The 14,872-nt window shown below is 38.8% G+C and overlaps 1 protein-coding gene across 14 annotated transcripts in view; it reads right to left on the bottom strand.

Moving 5' to 3' along the window:
- LDB3 (LIM domain binding 3) overlaps positions 1–14,872 on the bottom strand; it is a 113,957-nt gene that overhangs the window by 68,208 nt on the left and 30,877 nt on the right. For all 14 annotated transcript variants that reach the window (XM_059851181.1, XM_059851186.1, XM_059851187.1 and 11 more), the window contains one exon: positions 8,510–8,661. In XM_059851181.1, coding sequence (XP_059707164.1) covers positions 8,510–8,661 — 152 coding nt within the window. The remainder of the gene's footprint in view (positions 1–8,509; positions 8,662–14,872) is intronic.

The following is a 14,872-nucleotide window of genomic DNA, read 5'->3' as shown; positions in this document are numbered from 1 at the left end:
AATGGTATCCTAGTATTTCAGCTTCTAGAAAATGAAAAGGCATCAAGTACATGGAAAGGTAATAAAACAGATAAAATTAGAGTTAGAAATTTTGCATACTTCAGCCATCATCTAGCTGAAATGGAGGCATTCTGGAGTGGAGCAAGTAAGCACAGAGCAGGATGAAAAACAAAACATGTAGAATAGGGCTTCTGATATATATATAATATGTTTTAATGCATTATTATTCCTGAAAATTTGCTGGGAATGATGATGGGAGTGTCAGGGAGAGATGTAAAAAGATAAAGTATTACTCATGGTTGTCAATTTGAGGTGTCCATTTAATAAGTGCTAAGATATGAATGTGCCAGTTAAATTTTCAGCTAACCAGTGAATTAGGCAGCCAAACAAAAGCTGCTACTTGTTTCTAAGTCTTGCACAGAAAATCTTGCATCCCATGATACCATGGTGCAATTCTCTATGCCCTGCCTGGGACATCAGCAAGCACTCTTAGTGACTTCTCATTGTCACTCTTAGTGACTGCAATGAGAATCACAAAGACATAGCCCTGAACACTTCACAGTACTTCAAATACAACTGTGATCACTCTGGGCCTAGGATCAGACCTACTTTCCCTCTCTCACAGTATCATCTGAGCCTGCAGTAAAATTGAAAAATACTTCCACCAGCATTTTTGCTCTCTACAGATCAATGACAAATGCAAACATTAGCATTTGGTTAGATGACTGATTCATTAATTATTTCCCTGCATTACACTGCACTCAGATTGCAAGTTGGGCAATTACACTTTCCAGATCTAATGTTCACGCCCACAGTACCATAAGGACAAAAGCTTGTTAGGCATAGAGGGTATCAGCCCGAAAGGGAGCAGCTATCCAATAAAAAAAGCTGTTTGGAAGTATGTAATACCTATTTTTCCTTAGAAGGAATCTGAGTCAGACCCAACCACAGACATTAAGGTATAGAAAGGCAAAGTGAAAAGGAAGAAGCCTTGGAGATTATTGCAAAAGGGAGGAAAGAAAGAGAACTGAAGCCAGTATGTGAAAAGATGAAGTTTTTCCAAGGCTCTCCTGATCTCTCTTTGACCCTCTCTATTTCTCTGGCATCTGCACAGTCCCTGTTGTATCCTCCTAACTCCTCCCCAGCTGTGGAAAATCCCTCTTTTCCTGAACTGCTTCACATTCTGCCCTCCAGTTTGCTCCCTCCTGAATGGAGCCACTGGCTGCCAATGCCTCCATCTGCTCTTCATTGACTTGGTACTTGACCCTAAAATTCCTCCACCCAGCAGCTTCTATGGGCAAACAGGGAGGCTATCCAGTATCCCTGCAGCTCTGCCCTGGGGGTGACAGCTATCCACAGTGTACCAAGTATGAATGCTGAGCACATGCCTGGCATTTACCCAATACACACAGCAAGCTCCAAGGAGTGTGGACACCTTTAACCTCCAAGGAGTGCAGACACCTTTACTCAGGCAGGTTATTTCTCTGTCTCCTAATTCTTGTCTTTGCACTGTTTTTAAACCATTTCCAAAAATTTCTTCTACATACCACTATTGAAAACTTGGGTAAGCCATAAAAAATGTGGATTCTGACCAAGGAAATTTAATTTCATTACAAAACTTGTTTATGCTGTCATGGGTTGAATTTGTATGTAGATGTATATTGCCATTAACACTGTTGAAGAAATACATTAATTTATATCAAATTAATGTGCAGCCCAGTGCAGACAGACCCACAATACTCCTGAAATATTCAGAAATACCTAAATTGGTATGGATCATAAATAGGAAGCCACTACTCTCACATAAATTGGTTAATTGCACAATTTGCATTGCCTAGTTATAGACAATGTTGGTTCAGAATCAAAAGCAAGAGGCTGAAATGCAGTCAGATTTATCACAGGGATCAAGGCTTAATAGCATTAAAAACTTCAGATACAGCATCTCACTTGGAACCTAAAGTTTGGCATAATTATTTATTATTAATGATTTAATAATTAGATCGATTATTTATAATTACTGAGAGATGCTAAAAAAATAATCTACTGAAGGTAAACATATGAATAATAAAAAGACTTGCTCATTTAAGATCATCAGAAAAAATGTGCCCACTGCTCAGCACTGATGTGCTCCAGTAGCCACCAGCCTGGGACAGCACAGACACCAAGAGCTGCCCAACAGCCAGGCTAAACAGACCTTGGTTATCACAAGGCAAGAAACAATGGGTTGCCAATAATTAAGAGTCTGTTGAAGAAACAAAAAATTAGGGCAGACAGCTTTTATAGGGGTTGATGGGCAAGAAACACCATGGTGAAAAGGATCCAAAGGAAACCAAAAAACTCATAAACACAAATAACCTACCTAGTAAAGCCTCAGTGTTTTACCTGATTGAAAAATTCCTCATTCCACTTCTAAAAAATACTTTTTCATCCATTCCAATTAGCTTTAAGTGTGTAATTTACATTTTTCCATGACTGTGCTTAAATTAAACAGCATTAACAAGAAAAGGTCCCAGCCTGAACAGACTGTGACCTTGCTGTCTATTATAACATTTTGGCTACCATGTCTACTTCCTCCTTGCAGAAAACAGTTTGTCTGAAAGAATACAACTGCCACATTTATTTACTAAGCTGTGTCAGCCCACTGACTTCGGTGAGATGGGCCCATGGTACCCATCTTGACCTTTCCATGGTGAGTGAAATATAATATGTGAAAGAATTCACATGGAGATTATCTTTAGGGAATCCAGAAAATATTTCTCACATAAAATGATGAATTTAAAACTCACCTCTAAGCTGGTATTGGGGGGGGGGGGGGGGGGGGGGGGGTGAAAGTGATGTGGACTCTGAGAACAGTTCTAATCCCTAAGCAGAATCTTGCTGCAATGAAAACTTCACTGCCCTTTAAAGCCTTGGCACATATCCACAGTTTCCAGGCTCTTTTCTAAAACTAACAAGGACACTTTATGCAGTGAGTGTAAATAGCAATCCACTAAATTAAACTGCTCATGTAAGGAATATATTTGTATTTATTCCAGTGACTGACATTGATACTTTATTTCATTTTCTATGGGAATAGCAGCACTAAATGTTACTACTCAAAGAGAGAGGCTCATAGTCCTGTCCAAAGGATAGCCTGACATCTGTAAACAAATCCTCCTCTCCTCTCATACCTGCATGCAGAGGCAACTGGGCACACAATGGGAGTCACGTCTATTTCACACAGAGTGAGGGAGGACCAACTCCTTCAGTAATACAGTGTAGCTTACGCAGTAGAGGGATGTGTCTTTTAATGCTTTAAGCATACAGAACCACCAGAAGGAAGGAAAAAAACCTTGACTATTGGTGGCAGATGACTTAGAAGTTCTACAGTTACACATGTAAGCAAAATAAGCTAACTAGTATGGCATGTCATATCCACCATTAGTGGTTTTTTCTACTAATCTGCTTAATATTTTGAATAGTCCAACTAGTTCAGACCGTGCTTTCATCACTATGGTATATATAGCTCCAATTTACCCTGAACTGGAACAGATACCATCTTTTAATCCTTCTGAGCATTAATAAAGCCCTATTCTAGTTCTGATTTAAATGTGCTCATCAGCAGACCTAAAACATGCACAGAATTGGTTACTACACCCAGCATCAGACAAAAGAAAGCAGTTTACAGTAACCACTGAGTTCCCTTTGCTTGCAGTTTGCTGTCACCACATGCTTTATTTATAATAGGCCTGAAATAAATACTGCAGGATCAGCCATCTTTTGGTGCTGCACAAAAAAGGAAAGCTATTAAATATTTACCATAAGTCTCTCATAGCCTTGCCTCTGACACTTTCCCTTTCAGTAGAGAAAAGAATTATTTAGCTCATGATTTTCCAGCAAAAGACAGTCAATTGTGACTGTCTGAAAGCAAAGGGTAGCATCACTGGCATGCCCTGGGAGGTGGAAGTTTTGTCAATGTGCTGCCTGCACCGAAGTCTCCACCTCCCCTGCTCCTCTCCAGCAGCACAGAGTGACGCCAAAGCGGAGCCTTAGAGTGACACAGGAATGTTCATGCCAGCAGAATGAGGCACACTCATGTTACAGCACTTTCCAAAACTAAGCCAGTACATTTGGTGAATCCTTTCCAAGGAGGCTGATCAGATTACTTGAGTTATGTTGTGGATGCTGCAGTGAAACATGTTGACAAATAAAGCTGCTCTCTTGTATTTACTGTGCATTTAAGAAAGAAACCCATTTGTATGAAATAAAAATAGACTTTGCATGCATTTTGTTTTTCACTGTGAACTGAATACTGCACAATCCGATGTTTATGGCCTAATATCTGCGGGACAGACAGACAATTAAAGATGAACTTTGACTGGCCTAGAATTAAAATGCCTGAGGGCAGCTGTGTAGCTCAAGTAACTGATTAGAAACTGATCCTGAAAAATGACTGAGAACTGAACTCCAGGAGGTCACAAAAAGACTAAAAGCAAAGCAACGTCTTTTTTCCACCCCAACCCAGGCCATTATAGAGTACGATCATAGCTTTCCACAGCATAGTCCAGCAGAACCTGCACCAATTCCCCCCCAGTACACTTAAATCAATGCAGGTCTCTAAGGAATAAGCTGTATCTATAGAGGTATGTAACACTTGAGAATATCAGCCTGGTTTCCCTGAGTGCCTCATGGGAGTTCTGCTGAGTAATAATGCACAGTGCCAAAGACACTTCTTTTCTTCTCCTCTCACTCCCGCTCTTTTCTTCAGCAAAAAAGAATTCACTTCCTGGATGTACTTTGGCTTCTAATCCTAATGAAGCAGTACTAGTCTAGAGGGTCCCAGACATTGCCACATCACTGGATCGCAGGTCCCTTTCTCCAGGCTTGGTCCAAATACCTCAACTTCCCGGCACTTGCCTGTCTGCATCTTTTTGATTCCCAGAAGCAGCAAAGGGAGGCACACTGTAGGCTCTAGAGAAATCAGCAGCCAGACAATGCAGCTCAAGCCATTAACAAGTTCTGGCTGCCTGATCAAACCACTGGCATAGCTGGTGAGACTTCCCAGTCTAATTTTGTGGGTTTATGTGAAAACATAGCATGGTTGAGCTGATAAGGACAAATAAAGAGGGAGCTTAGGGAAGGCAGTTGTCAGAAAACACTTGACATGCACAAATTCCTGAAGCCATGGGTGAAACACGGAGAACTCCACTCAGGCCAGCACTGAACATTTATGGAAAGTCTATGTTAGTGTGCCTTGAACAGTGCAGGTGCTACTTGAATTAAAACTAATTTCATAAAGGAAATCACAGAATCCCATTGTTCAGGCAGGCAAGTAAGAATGGGGGCTCTTAACACTTTCTTTTTTTCTATGATTGATGCCTTGCAGTTGGATGTCCTGCACAAGTGCTGACACCATGTACAGCTTTTTTAAACTGCCAAATTAAAACAATAAGCAGTTCCCCACCCTGAAAAAAGCCCAAAGGAAACAAAGTCTTGTAATAAAAGTGAGTAGCAGCAGCAAACACTGTCTTAACTGTCAGGTTATAAACAATGCTCACTAAACCTTCATGGCCATGACCAATACAGGGAAAGGCCATCGCTCTAGAGAGCCAAGAACCATTAGAAAAATAAAAAGCTTTCCATCTTGGAGCATTTTCGCCAAGACTTCACTGCTTCTTCCATAGGCTTACAGATAAAACAAGCAAGATCAGTTCTACTTCCAGTGCTGTAAGAGAGAAACCAAGCCACAGATTGCCTGGTAAGGCATTCCATGACCTTGAAACACATTCTGTAGAGCCATGTGACTACTTCAAATACATGTCCAGTATCACCCCAATTTAGAGCTTAAGCTTTCCTATCACAACAGTCAATCTCGTAATGCACACATGTGCCTTTTCCATTGGAAAGGATTTCCAGCATTTCCAAACTTTTATACAAATAGGATAAGTGAGCACTCTGTGCTCTTTATGGCAACTAGGGCTATTTTTCCATAGTAGTAGAACACTGCTCCAGTTTCAGTGCTGCAAGCCATGTCTAAAAAAAGTCAAAGTGATCTCTTAGCACAGTCATTTTCCTGGTAACCACGTCCCAGGAGATTTTGCCTCTCTTCTGTCTTGTTCTTATTTGGTTGAAAGTTACTATCCCTTGTCACTGCTACCTTCTTTTCATGTTATTCTTTTCACCAACCCAATATTTGTACAATTCTTGGCTGAAAAATGGATATTGCTTTGTACATTTTGGGCAGGTGACTAAACTGACAATCTTTTTGTCCTTGGGTAAATAAACCCATTTGTGTCCAGGGAAAAAATTAATTTTTAAGGCAAGATAAATATAATTTACTGAATATAGTGGAGATGCCTTTTGTTCAAGACATTGGATCCTTAATAGGGTTCTGTGTGTACCTCAGTTGGTCAATATAACTTGCTGCTAGGATTTAGCCTCTATAAATTCTGAATATGCCAAGTAAAGTAAGCTTAATACCTCTGAGCACAACTTTTTTGAATATCCTCATGTCATTTAAGAAAAAAATTGATTTAAAAAAAATTACTTTTCAGTCTTTTTCATTGGATTTTCCTAATGAGGCTGAATGGGTCACCAAGGCAATCTAATAGCTCACATCACACGTAGCTGAAGAGTCCATTAATTGTATACATTCAGAGTAAAAACATTATCTGAAAAAATTTTCATTTGCTTTAAAAAAAGCTGTTTTATCATCTATTTACATTTACTAGTATTTCTTTTTACTTTATGCCATTTTCCTTTTTTTCAAAATATCTACCTCTATTATCTATGCAAGCATATCTCAGTCTCTGGAACACTCAATTACTGCTTTTTTTGGTTGTTCTTTATCCATATAACTCAAGTACCTGAATTATATATTATTGTTTTGAAACCAAGAGACAGGGACAGCCTTAAAAAAACCAGAAGAAACAATAAATAGATATGAAAGCAATTAATAAAGGTACTTCCACTAGTTGGTTTGTTTGGTTTTTTTAAATGACATGGCCACCAGAATTGCTGGTGTTGTAATTTAGAGGTCAGCAAATAAAAAAGCACAATGATTACTCAAATGAAATATCCTTAGCAACACTTGATCAAAATTACTGTTTTAAGTAACTTGTCTCTGTGATATGTATTAGGATAATCAGGATTTGTTAGTCATGAATTTGGAAATCCTTCTGTGAATAAGAAGAGCTGTTGGTTTGTAGTTTTAAACCATTTGAACCTCTATGGCCAGGCCATAGAGGCAGACACTGGAGAACTTTTTGGGTTCAAAATTCAGGAAAATTAATACCAAATGTGGAACTACCCAAAGTAAAATAAGAAATGTTTTCTCTCAATGTAAAAACACAAAGGTTTAAAAGAAAATCAGAAAGGATTTTTCCTAACTTTTAAATAAGAAACATACACAACAATCTAAATCTTTGCAAAAAAAAAAAAAGAAAAAAAGAAAAAAGAAAAAAAGAAATTGGAGTGTGTGATAGGATAAGAATTCAACCACAAGCATGAAGATAGTGATTTTCTACTCTATCTGGAACACTGAAAAACAAACTTAAAGCAATGGGGGAAAATCAGCCATGTATTTGGCTTTATAGTGTCCTGTCCTGTCTTGGAAACTTCATTATTCTTTAGCTATTAGACTCCTTATTCTTTAGCTATTAGTATGTTCCTGATTACTGATTATCTCTGATTATCTCACATTCATATATGAGATTCTTTGTTATATTCTCAGAAACTGTACTTCCACATTACAGTTTGCTTTCTGTACTTGTCTTTGCCTGCCCTGTACAAAAATTATCTTCTCACAATGCAATAAAATTAGCAGCTACTTTGCTTTCTATAATTATGGAGCTTTAAATATTAATGCATTTACTACAGCAATCCTCTGTGCAAGGTTATCTAACTTGAGAACAAGTTTTCTTGGAAGCAACATTAACCAGCAGAAGTTAAAAAACCTATTAACTGCTTTCTTAATGGCAAGACAACTTTTATCACATTTCTGTGGTAAAACCTTCCCTCTCCACATTCTACTGCGTCTCTTTCCTGCACTTGGGCTACACCTTTCTTATTGAGTCAGATACAGAGCAGACTTTCAAACTCACAGGTGCCAGACCATTAGCACAAATTCTCATGAGGTTCTTCCCATGCACTTGTAACACTTGTTCTGCTTGCTGTCTCTAGAACAGTTGTTCATAAATTAGCCAAACCAAACTGTGTTGCCAACATGAGAATAATGAAAAGAAAGATCACTGTTGGATCCATTTAACAGAAGCTTGAATGGATATGAGATTACACCTGTATTCAACAGCCTAAATCCACACAGATACACTCAACCTAACCATTCGATTCCTGTAGGAATCTATGCTGGCTTCTACAAGAATCAGAGCAGATTTTGGCTTTTCATCTCATATCTGTGCCATGAGCACTTGAAATAAATGTAACAGACAGGGATAAAACACTTGCAACCTTCAGTCATAAGTTTCATAGGTTGTCCTTAGGAATGCAAAGAGTTTAAGTTATTCCAACATACTTCTGCAGAGTGAGGCTCAGGTTGTGGCTGGCTGATTTGATCTTGTTCTGGGCCTCCAGGTGGGTCATGCTGTCAGTGTTGACTCCATCAATGGCCACAACAAGGTCCCCCTGGTTCATCTGTGACTGTGCTGCCTTGCTGCCAGGGGTGATCTGTGTGGAAAAAGACAAAAGAAAAAGTCATATCCTGATAAGTCATTCTGTGCACAGAACAGTTGAAGAACTTGCCCAGATACAGCAAAAAAATACACTAATAGATACAACAATAGTTGTATCCATTATTGTATGGGTGAAAAATCAAAACTTATAGGAATGAAACAAATCAAAGTTAACTCACACTTCTGCAAAGGCCCATGACACCGTCTACTTGTTGGTACTTCCATTTTGAGAGGTTAAGCCCAATGTAGTGGTTCCCTTACCACCAATTATCACTATCTCAAGGGGATAATTATCTCTATACAGCAGCAGTATATAGAGACATCACTCAGAAACAGAAAATGAATGAACCACTATCCACTGCATGATTTTACTGTATTTTTCCTCCTAAAAGCCATTTTCCCCAAATTAATTCATTTTATTGAGAGGATGTAAAATGAATGCATGAGAGTAGCCTTGGGCACACTTTGTTTCTTTAATAGCAGGCTTTAGAGGAAATTATTCTACTTAACCTTACCCATATACAGCTGCAGCTCCATTACCAACACAAATTGCTATGTGCCCGTCTCACCAACTGTTGGACCTCACAATCCAAAGACCACCACTCTCAGAAATAAGAAACTACAGCGCTCCAACCACAAACCAAACAACTGACACAACAGTCCAGAAGTTCTGTTTGTTCACTGTGGCAACACATTTTGTTGGCTCCAGTCAGCTTGTAAACTGCATCTTTGAACAGACAGCACCTTGACCTCAATTTTACACAGCCCTCTCAGCTTCTGCATGGATAACAGCAGTACAGCACTAAACCAGAAAAGCCTTCACATACCATCAGCCAGACAAATTTTAACGAACACACCAGAGTTGTCCTCTGTTTTCAGCACCCAGGACAGAAAGAACATGGATATAAGCTATAGGTCTTTCTTCTTAGAAACTCACTTCCTTATATTCCTCACTAAAAATCCCAAGGATAATCTAAAGTACTACAACAAACGCTGCATCCAAAAATTCTGTTCCTTCAGTACAGTGAACATAAAATAAAGATCTGTTCAATTACGAGCCAAAAGTCCCCTGTGAAAACTGCCAGGCTGAAAGCATGAAGTAAAACTTCTAGTACCTTATGAATATGTACATACTTAAAAAAAAAAAAAACCTTCTTTCAAAAACAATTGCCTAGACTGTTAGTTTATGTACTTTACTGGCAAAGATGAATAAGCAAAAAAGGAAGAAGCCCTTTCTTAACACGCTGTTAAAGGTGCTCAGTATTGAGGCCAGAAGTCCAACTGACAGTGTAGTCTGACAATGGGAGGTGTCAGTTTACTAGAACACTAGTTCTAGTGTCAGAGTGCTCGAACACACAGCACCCTGGATACTCAGACTATTTAAAAGTAAAGATTACTTCGGAATTAGGCACTGTAAATAATTCCCAGAACAGATTTGACTGAAAGAGACAAGTTTTAATACCTTTTCATTTGAGATAGAAGCAAAGAGTTCTGTGTTTTCTGAGTGAAGGACAGCAACAGATAAAATGTTCTTATGCAAGTAGAGTTGACTGATAATGGCAGTACTATTCCATGATGTATTTTCCTGGTGTTAAGGAATCAATGGATGGGGGAAATACTTTGTGGTAGTTTCAAAGACAGAGTTTTATTCTGCAGTCTAATGCACCCTCACAAGAAAAAAAACCAAAACAAAAAACCAAAACCCAAAAGATTTCTGTTACAAGCATAGTTTTTCTAACCTGTTATACAAACATTAGCTTCTATGGATTTGAGTGACTTGCATTGTGCCAAGTACACAGAATCCATAAGTCCATAAAGAATATGGATTATTTGTACACTCATATATACTTGTATAGTTACTCAAAGATCCTTCCCTGCTCATCCCACAAATATGTTGAGACACAGAATCCGCAATAGAATAAAAGGTAAAGAAAGGGCAAAAAATGAACTAAAGCCAAACTCAGACAAATGAGTCAGTAAGACTTGAATTCATCAAGTAGGACACTTCTGTCTTTTTCAAATTATCCTTTTTTAAATAAATAATCTTCACACGTCATTTTTCCAAGACACCACTTTTAACCTCTTCATGAAACACACAAGTTCTTGCCACAGAATATTAACTGTGTGATGCTGGTTCCAAATTCTGGGACACTCTCCCCTCCCTCTCCCTCACTTTTTTCTTGTCAACAACAAGGACTGGTTTTTGAACATAAACCCAGTTCCGGAAAGTCAAAGGTCTGCCCTAATTTGGGTATTATTACTCAACACATCTATCTTTCCTTCCACTCCTCAGTGATGCCTCAAACAAAATAAACCCAGGGAAGCAGAGCTTCCAGAGCCAGGATAACACTCTACATCTGGGGCTAGTTTAACACAGCTCTAACACAGTAGCTTCCCTCTCACTTGATTTGACTTTTGCTATTAGTAGCCTCACAGGTAAATGCTATACCTTAAAATAATGACACAGGAACTACAACCCTCCTAGAATTAGAGTCAATTTAGAGGGAGGTGATGGTTGTAATGAATGACCTAATTTCACTTCTTCTAATGGGATATTTTCTGACTAATATTTCAGAAAATACAACCTAAATGAAAAAAACATTCATCACAAGACTCTCTCAAACAAAACAGTCCTCAGTAACTCTGAATTTGTGATTTACATGACTTCCTAACTTTGCAACACTTTTTCTGAGGCAAGGAGCACCATACAGTGAAAGAGAGGGAAACAGTCTCAATCATGGCTCTGTCAGTTGCTACTTAAAAAGGAAATGAAAGGGTTTCAACTTCTTCAACTAAGTATAAGGGTAACAAATTCTGTGTGGGAAAGTACAAAATTACATGTATTTTAGTTAGAGCCTGAGAGACATCTCTGTGAGTGTTCCAAGTCAAGGCACAGCATGCATTTCCAGCAGACATCAAGTTGAGCAGTCAGTAATTGTGAACAAAATACCAGTGTGCAGATGGAGATACAGGGCACACAGATCTGAAGTGTCAAGACACATTCAAGACTATCTTGTTCCCATTTCTAAGGATCCAGCTGAAAGGAATGGAATGCAAAGAGTTTACCTTTTATCTGTTGGTATTTTTCTTTGAAAATTCATCTCTGATCTACTAAAATATTTACTAAATATAAACACCAAACAGAGAAGAGCTCACTGTGTCTAAAATCTTGAGTAAATATTTTCTATTTAAAAATATTGTTTGAAAATATTTTTGAAGGACAAATGCTAATTAAACCTTAGAATTAGACTGTAAATTCTACTTTGCTCTTATCTCAGCCTCTCTTCTCTTAACAGAAGTAACAAATTTAGAGAAATATACTACTGTCAAGGATAAATATGCATTTTTCAATTTGACTACCAATTTTTTTTCCTAAAGCAAATCTCTGGGCAAGTTCTAGATAGAATGATTTCAGAAAACCTTTGTAAAAGTCTTAACTCACTTGCTCTGGATTACAACATAGCTCTCAGTTGCTAGGTGCTGCAAATGCTTTTATTTAATGCTACAATGAGACATTTATCAGAGTTTCAGGGTACAGCTATTTCCGTCAATTGATTTACAAAATCCAATCCAGGGTAACACCAACAGATCTAATTTTAATAGTAGTTCTTTAATGCCTCAAGCCCAAGCATAGATTTTATCTTGAAAAACCAAACATCACAGTGCTCTCAGAAAAGCAGAGGAATATGTGCTGCTTCAGAGATGTGAATTTCCAGCCCTCACAAATTTCCTATAAGACAGACATCTGACTTCCAACATGCCCAGCTTAAAGCAAGTTGGCAGGCAAGAAGTATCACATGTTCCTTCCAGCACACTGGAGAGAATTCATACTACGCTCTGTTGTGAGGGGATGGGTACACTGGCTGAATATATAGTACCACAGTGACAGCTGTGCCCTAAAAAAACTCGCCTGCATGGGGTTCACAGCAAATACTACTTAGCAGGAGCTCTGGGAGGCAGTGTACAAAGAGCAGCTGCCGCACCACCTTGAGAACTGCACATGCTGCCAGCCAAGCCCCCTCAACTCCACTCCAAAGGGAAGAGATAGGGATCAGGCAGCATTTGGGGGGATGAGTGTTCAAACACTAATAAGAATGCTTGTACAAATAGATGGATGGACACAGTTTTCCTAACCCCAAGCAACTCCTAATTTACAAGGCAGACAAAAATACATAGGAAGGCCTACACAAATGAGAAGCCTGTTAATATAGCCTGCAGCATCAGCCAGGGCCTCTTTTTCCAGCATTTGAGCTATGCCTGACTCCATTCTGACTTCAACCTCAAAATGAACAATTTATTTTTTTCTGCTTCTCATTTAAGAAAAACATTTCAGATAATCAGATATTCACTAGCATTGGAAATGTGCAAAAGCACAGAGAATGAATATGCTCGCCTCTGGAATAGAAGAAATAATTAAAAGAAAACGTTCTTTTCCATAATCAGAAATGACTCAAGAAAATCCCAAGAAAAGGACTGATGAGAGATTAAGGAACAATATGCTTCTGCTATAGAGAAAAGAGCATTTAAATCTCTCCCCATTACATTTATGCAAGTATTTTTTTGCATAGAAGATTCCAACAAACTCTCAGAGTCATTCTAAGCTCAGAGGCTCTAAGTGCCTGCAAAACTTCCTCTCTTTATACACAGGAGCACGACCTAGTGAAAGGAGAGACATGCTTTGAGACCCCACCGCAGAACAGTTGCTGAATGCCCACATTGGATCTAAGTAATTACCTCTAGACCAGAGACATCTCTTCCTCTCCCACAGTAAGAAAGTTAACTGAGGAAATTCATATCATTATTTCCTAAATGAGTCACTTGCCATACCTGTCCCCATAATAAAAGGGTAAGAGCGCCAAAGGGAAAATAGTGTTTGTTTTAAAAAACAGAAGGCAATTTTGGAGAAGAAAAAAATGCAAAGAAAATTATTAAGACCCACTGGGATAAGTCATCAGGCAGGCAGAAATTCACCATTTTATTTGACACATTTCCAGAAGGCACAAAACATAAACAAGAAAAGAAATTGCCTAGATAACCTGTACAATAGAGCAAGCATCCTATGGCTTTTATACCTCTCTGCATCAGATAGGAGAGCTGAGAAAGACCAATTAAATGTAAAAACAAGACTGTGGGAAACCTGAAACGAACTATCCTTGCATGCATCACTAACCAAAACTAAGGAAAACTTCAATTTTGCAGCTACCATTTGCCTGAACGATATGCCTCTGTTTTCAATTCACTACTGGGCTTTAATGGCTTTTTTTTGTTGTTGTTGTTGCTCTCCTTTCTGTAGTGTTTCTTCTGTTGCTTTGGTGTGGGTTTTTCTTTTTGTTTTTCAAGACAACAAGAACTGCCTTAAATGAACACTCATGGCATGTGCAAAATATGCCACTGACACCCTGAAGAGATTCCATTTACAGTAAACAGAGCTGCACTGGCAAGCTGCAAAGACACTCTGAAGTGGCCTCTCAGGCTCTGCTTCATCTGTAGCTAGGAAGAGAGATTACAATACATGTGAGAACACCCAAAATAGCTCTAATCTACCTCTCTCGGGTACCAGGAATCACAGCAGCACAGAGATTTTGTGGGATGAACAGTAAAGCACTTACAAGTCAGGACACCCTGTGCTGAAATCTGTACTCCGACAGCAGAAGGGCTGGGGGCACTCAAACCAGCCAGCTTACCTCATTCTCAGGAGTGCCAAGCTAGGCTGGAACAATGCCACCTTGACTAACACCAAAAATTTTCCTTACACATAACATCACTCACAAGGCTGCTTTTCATGCACAGTATATAGTCTTTTCAAGGAAGAAGACAGACAGATGATAGCCCTTCCTGCCAAGCTAACTAGACTCAGGTGATGAAAATAAGCCAAATGTAAAAGACTTTCAGCTGTGAAACGAAAGGAAGCATATAGGCATGCAGAAGGAATTGCCCTAGACAAGGCTTTGGGGGATGTTTTGAGAGGCAGTGTGAATACACCTGCTCCTATCTGGAAGATCATTTCATTCCCTGCCCCACCTCCACGTTGTCTGATGGAAAAATTTTGAATCCTTTGTTAAAAAATAAAGAAAAAACCTCCTATATTGTGGACTTTGGAGATTAGCTTTTTAGAAGCATGACTGCTCCATGTTACACCAACTATACCAATGACAGTAAAAGAGTGGATGTGGCTTTTTAATAGGATGTGTTGGTGTAACTAGAAG

Source organism: Haemorhous mexicanus, chromosome 7, assembly GCF_027477595.1.
Source record: "Haemorhous mexicanus isolate bHaeMex1 chromosome 7, bHaeMex1.pri, whole genome shotgun sequence".
Classification (NCBI taxonomy): domain Eukaryota; kingdom Metazoa; phylum Chordata; class Aves; order Passeriformes; family Fringillidae; genus Haemorhous; species Haemorhous mexicanus.
Note: the sequence above shows the minus strand (reverse complement) of the source record. Positions and strands in the feature narration are given on the sequence as shown.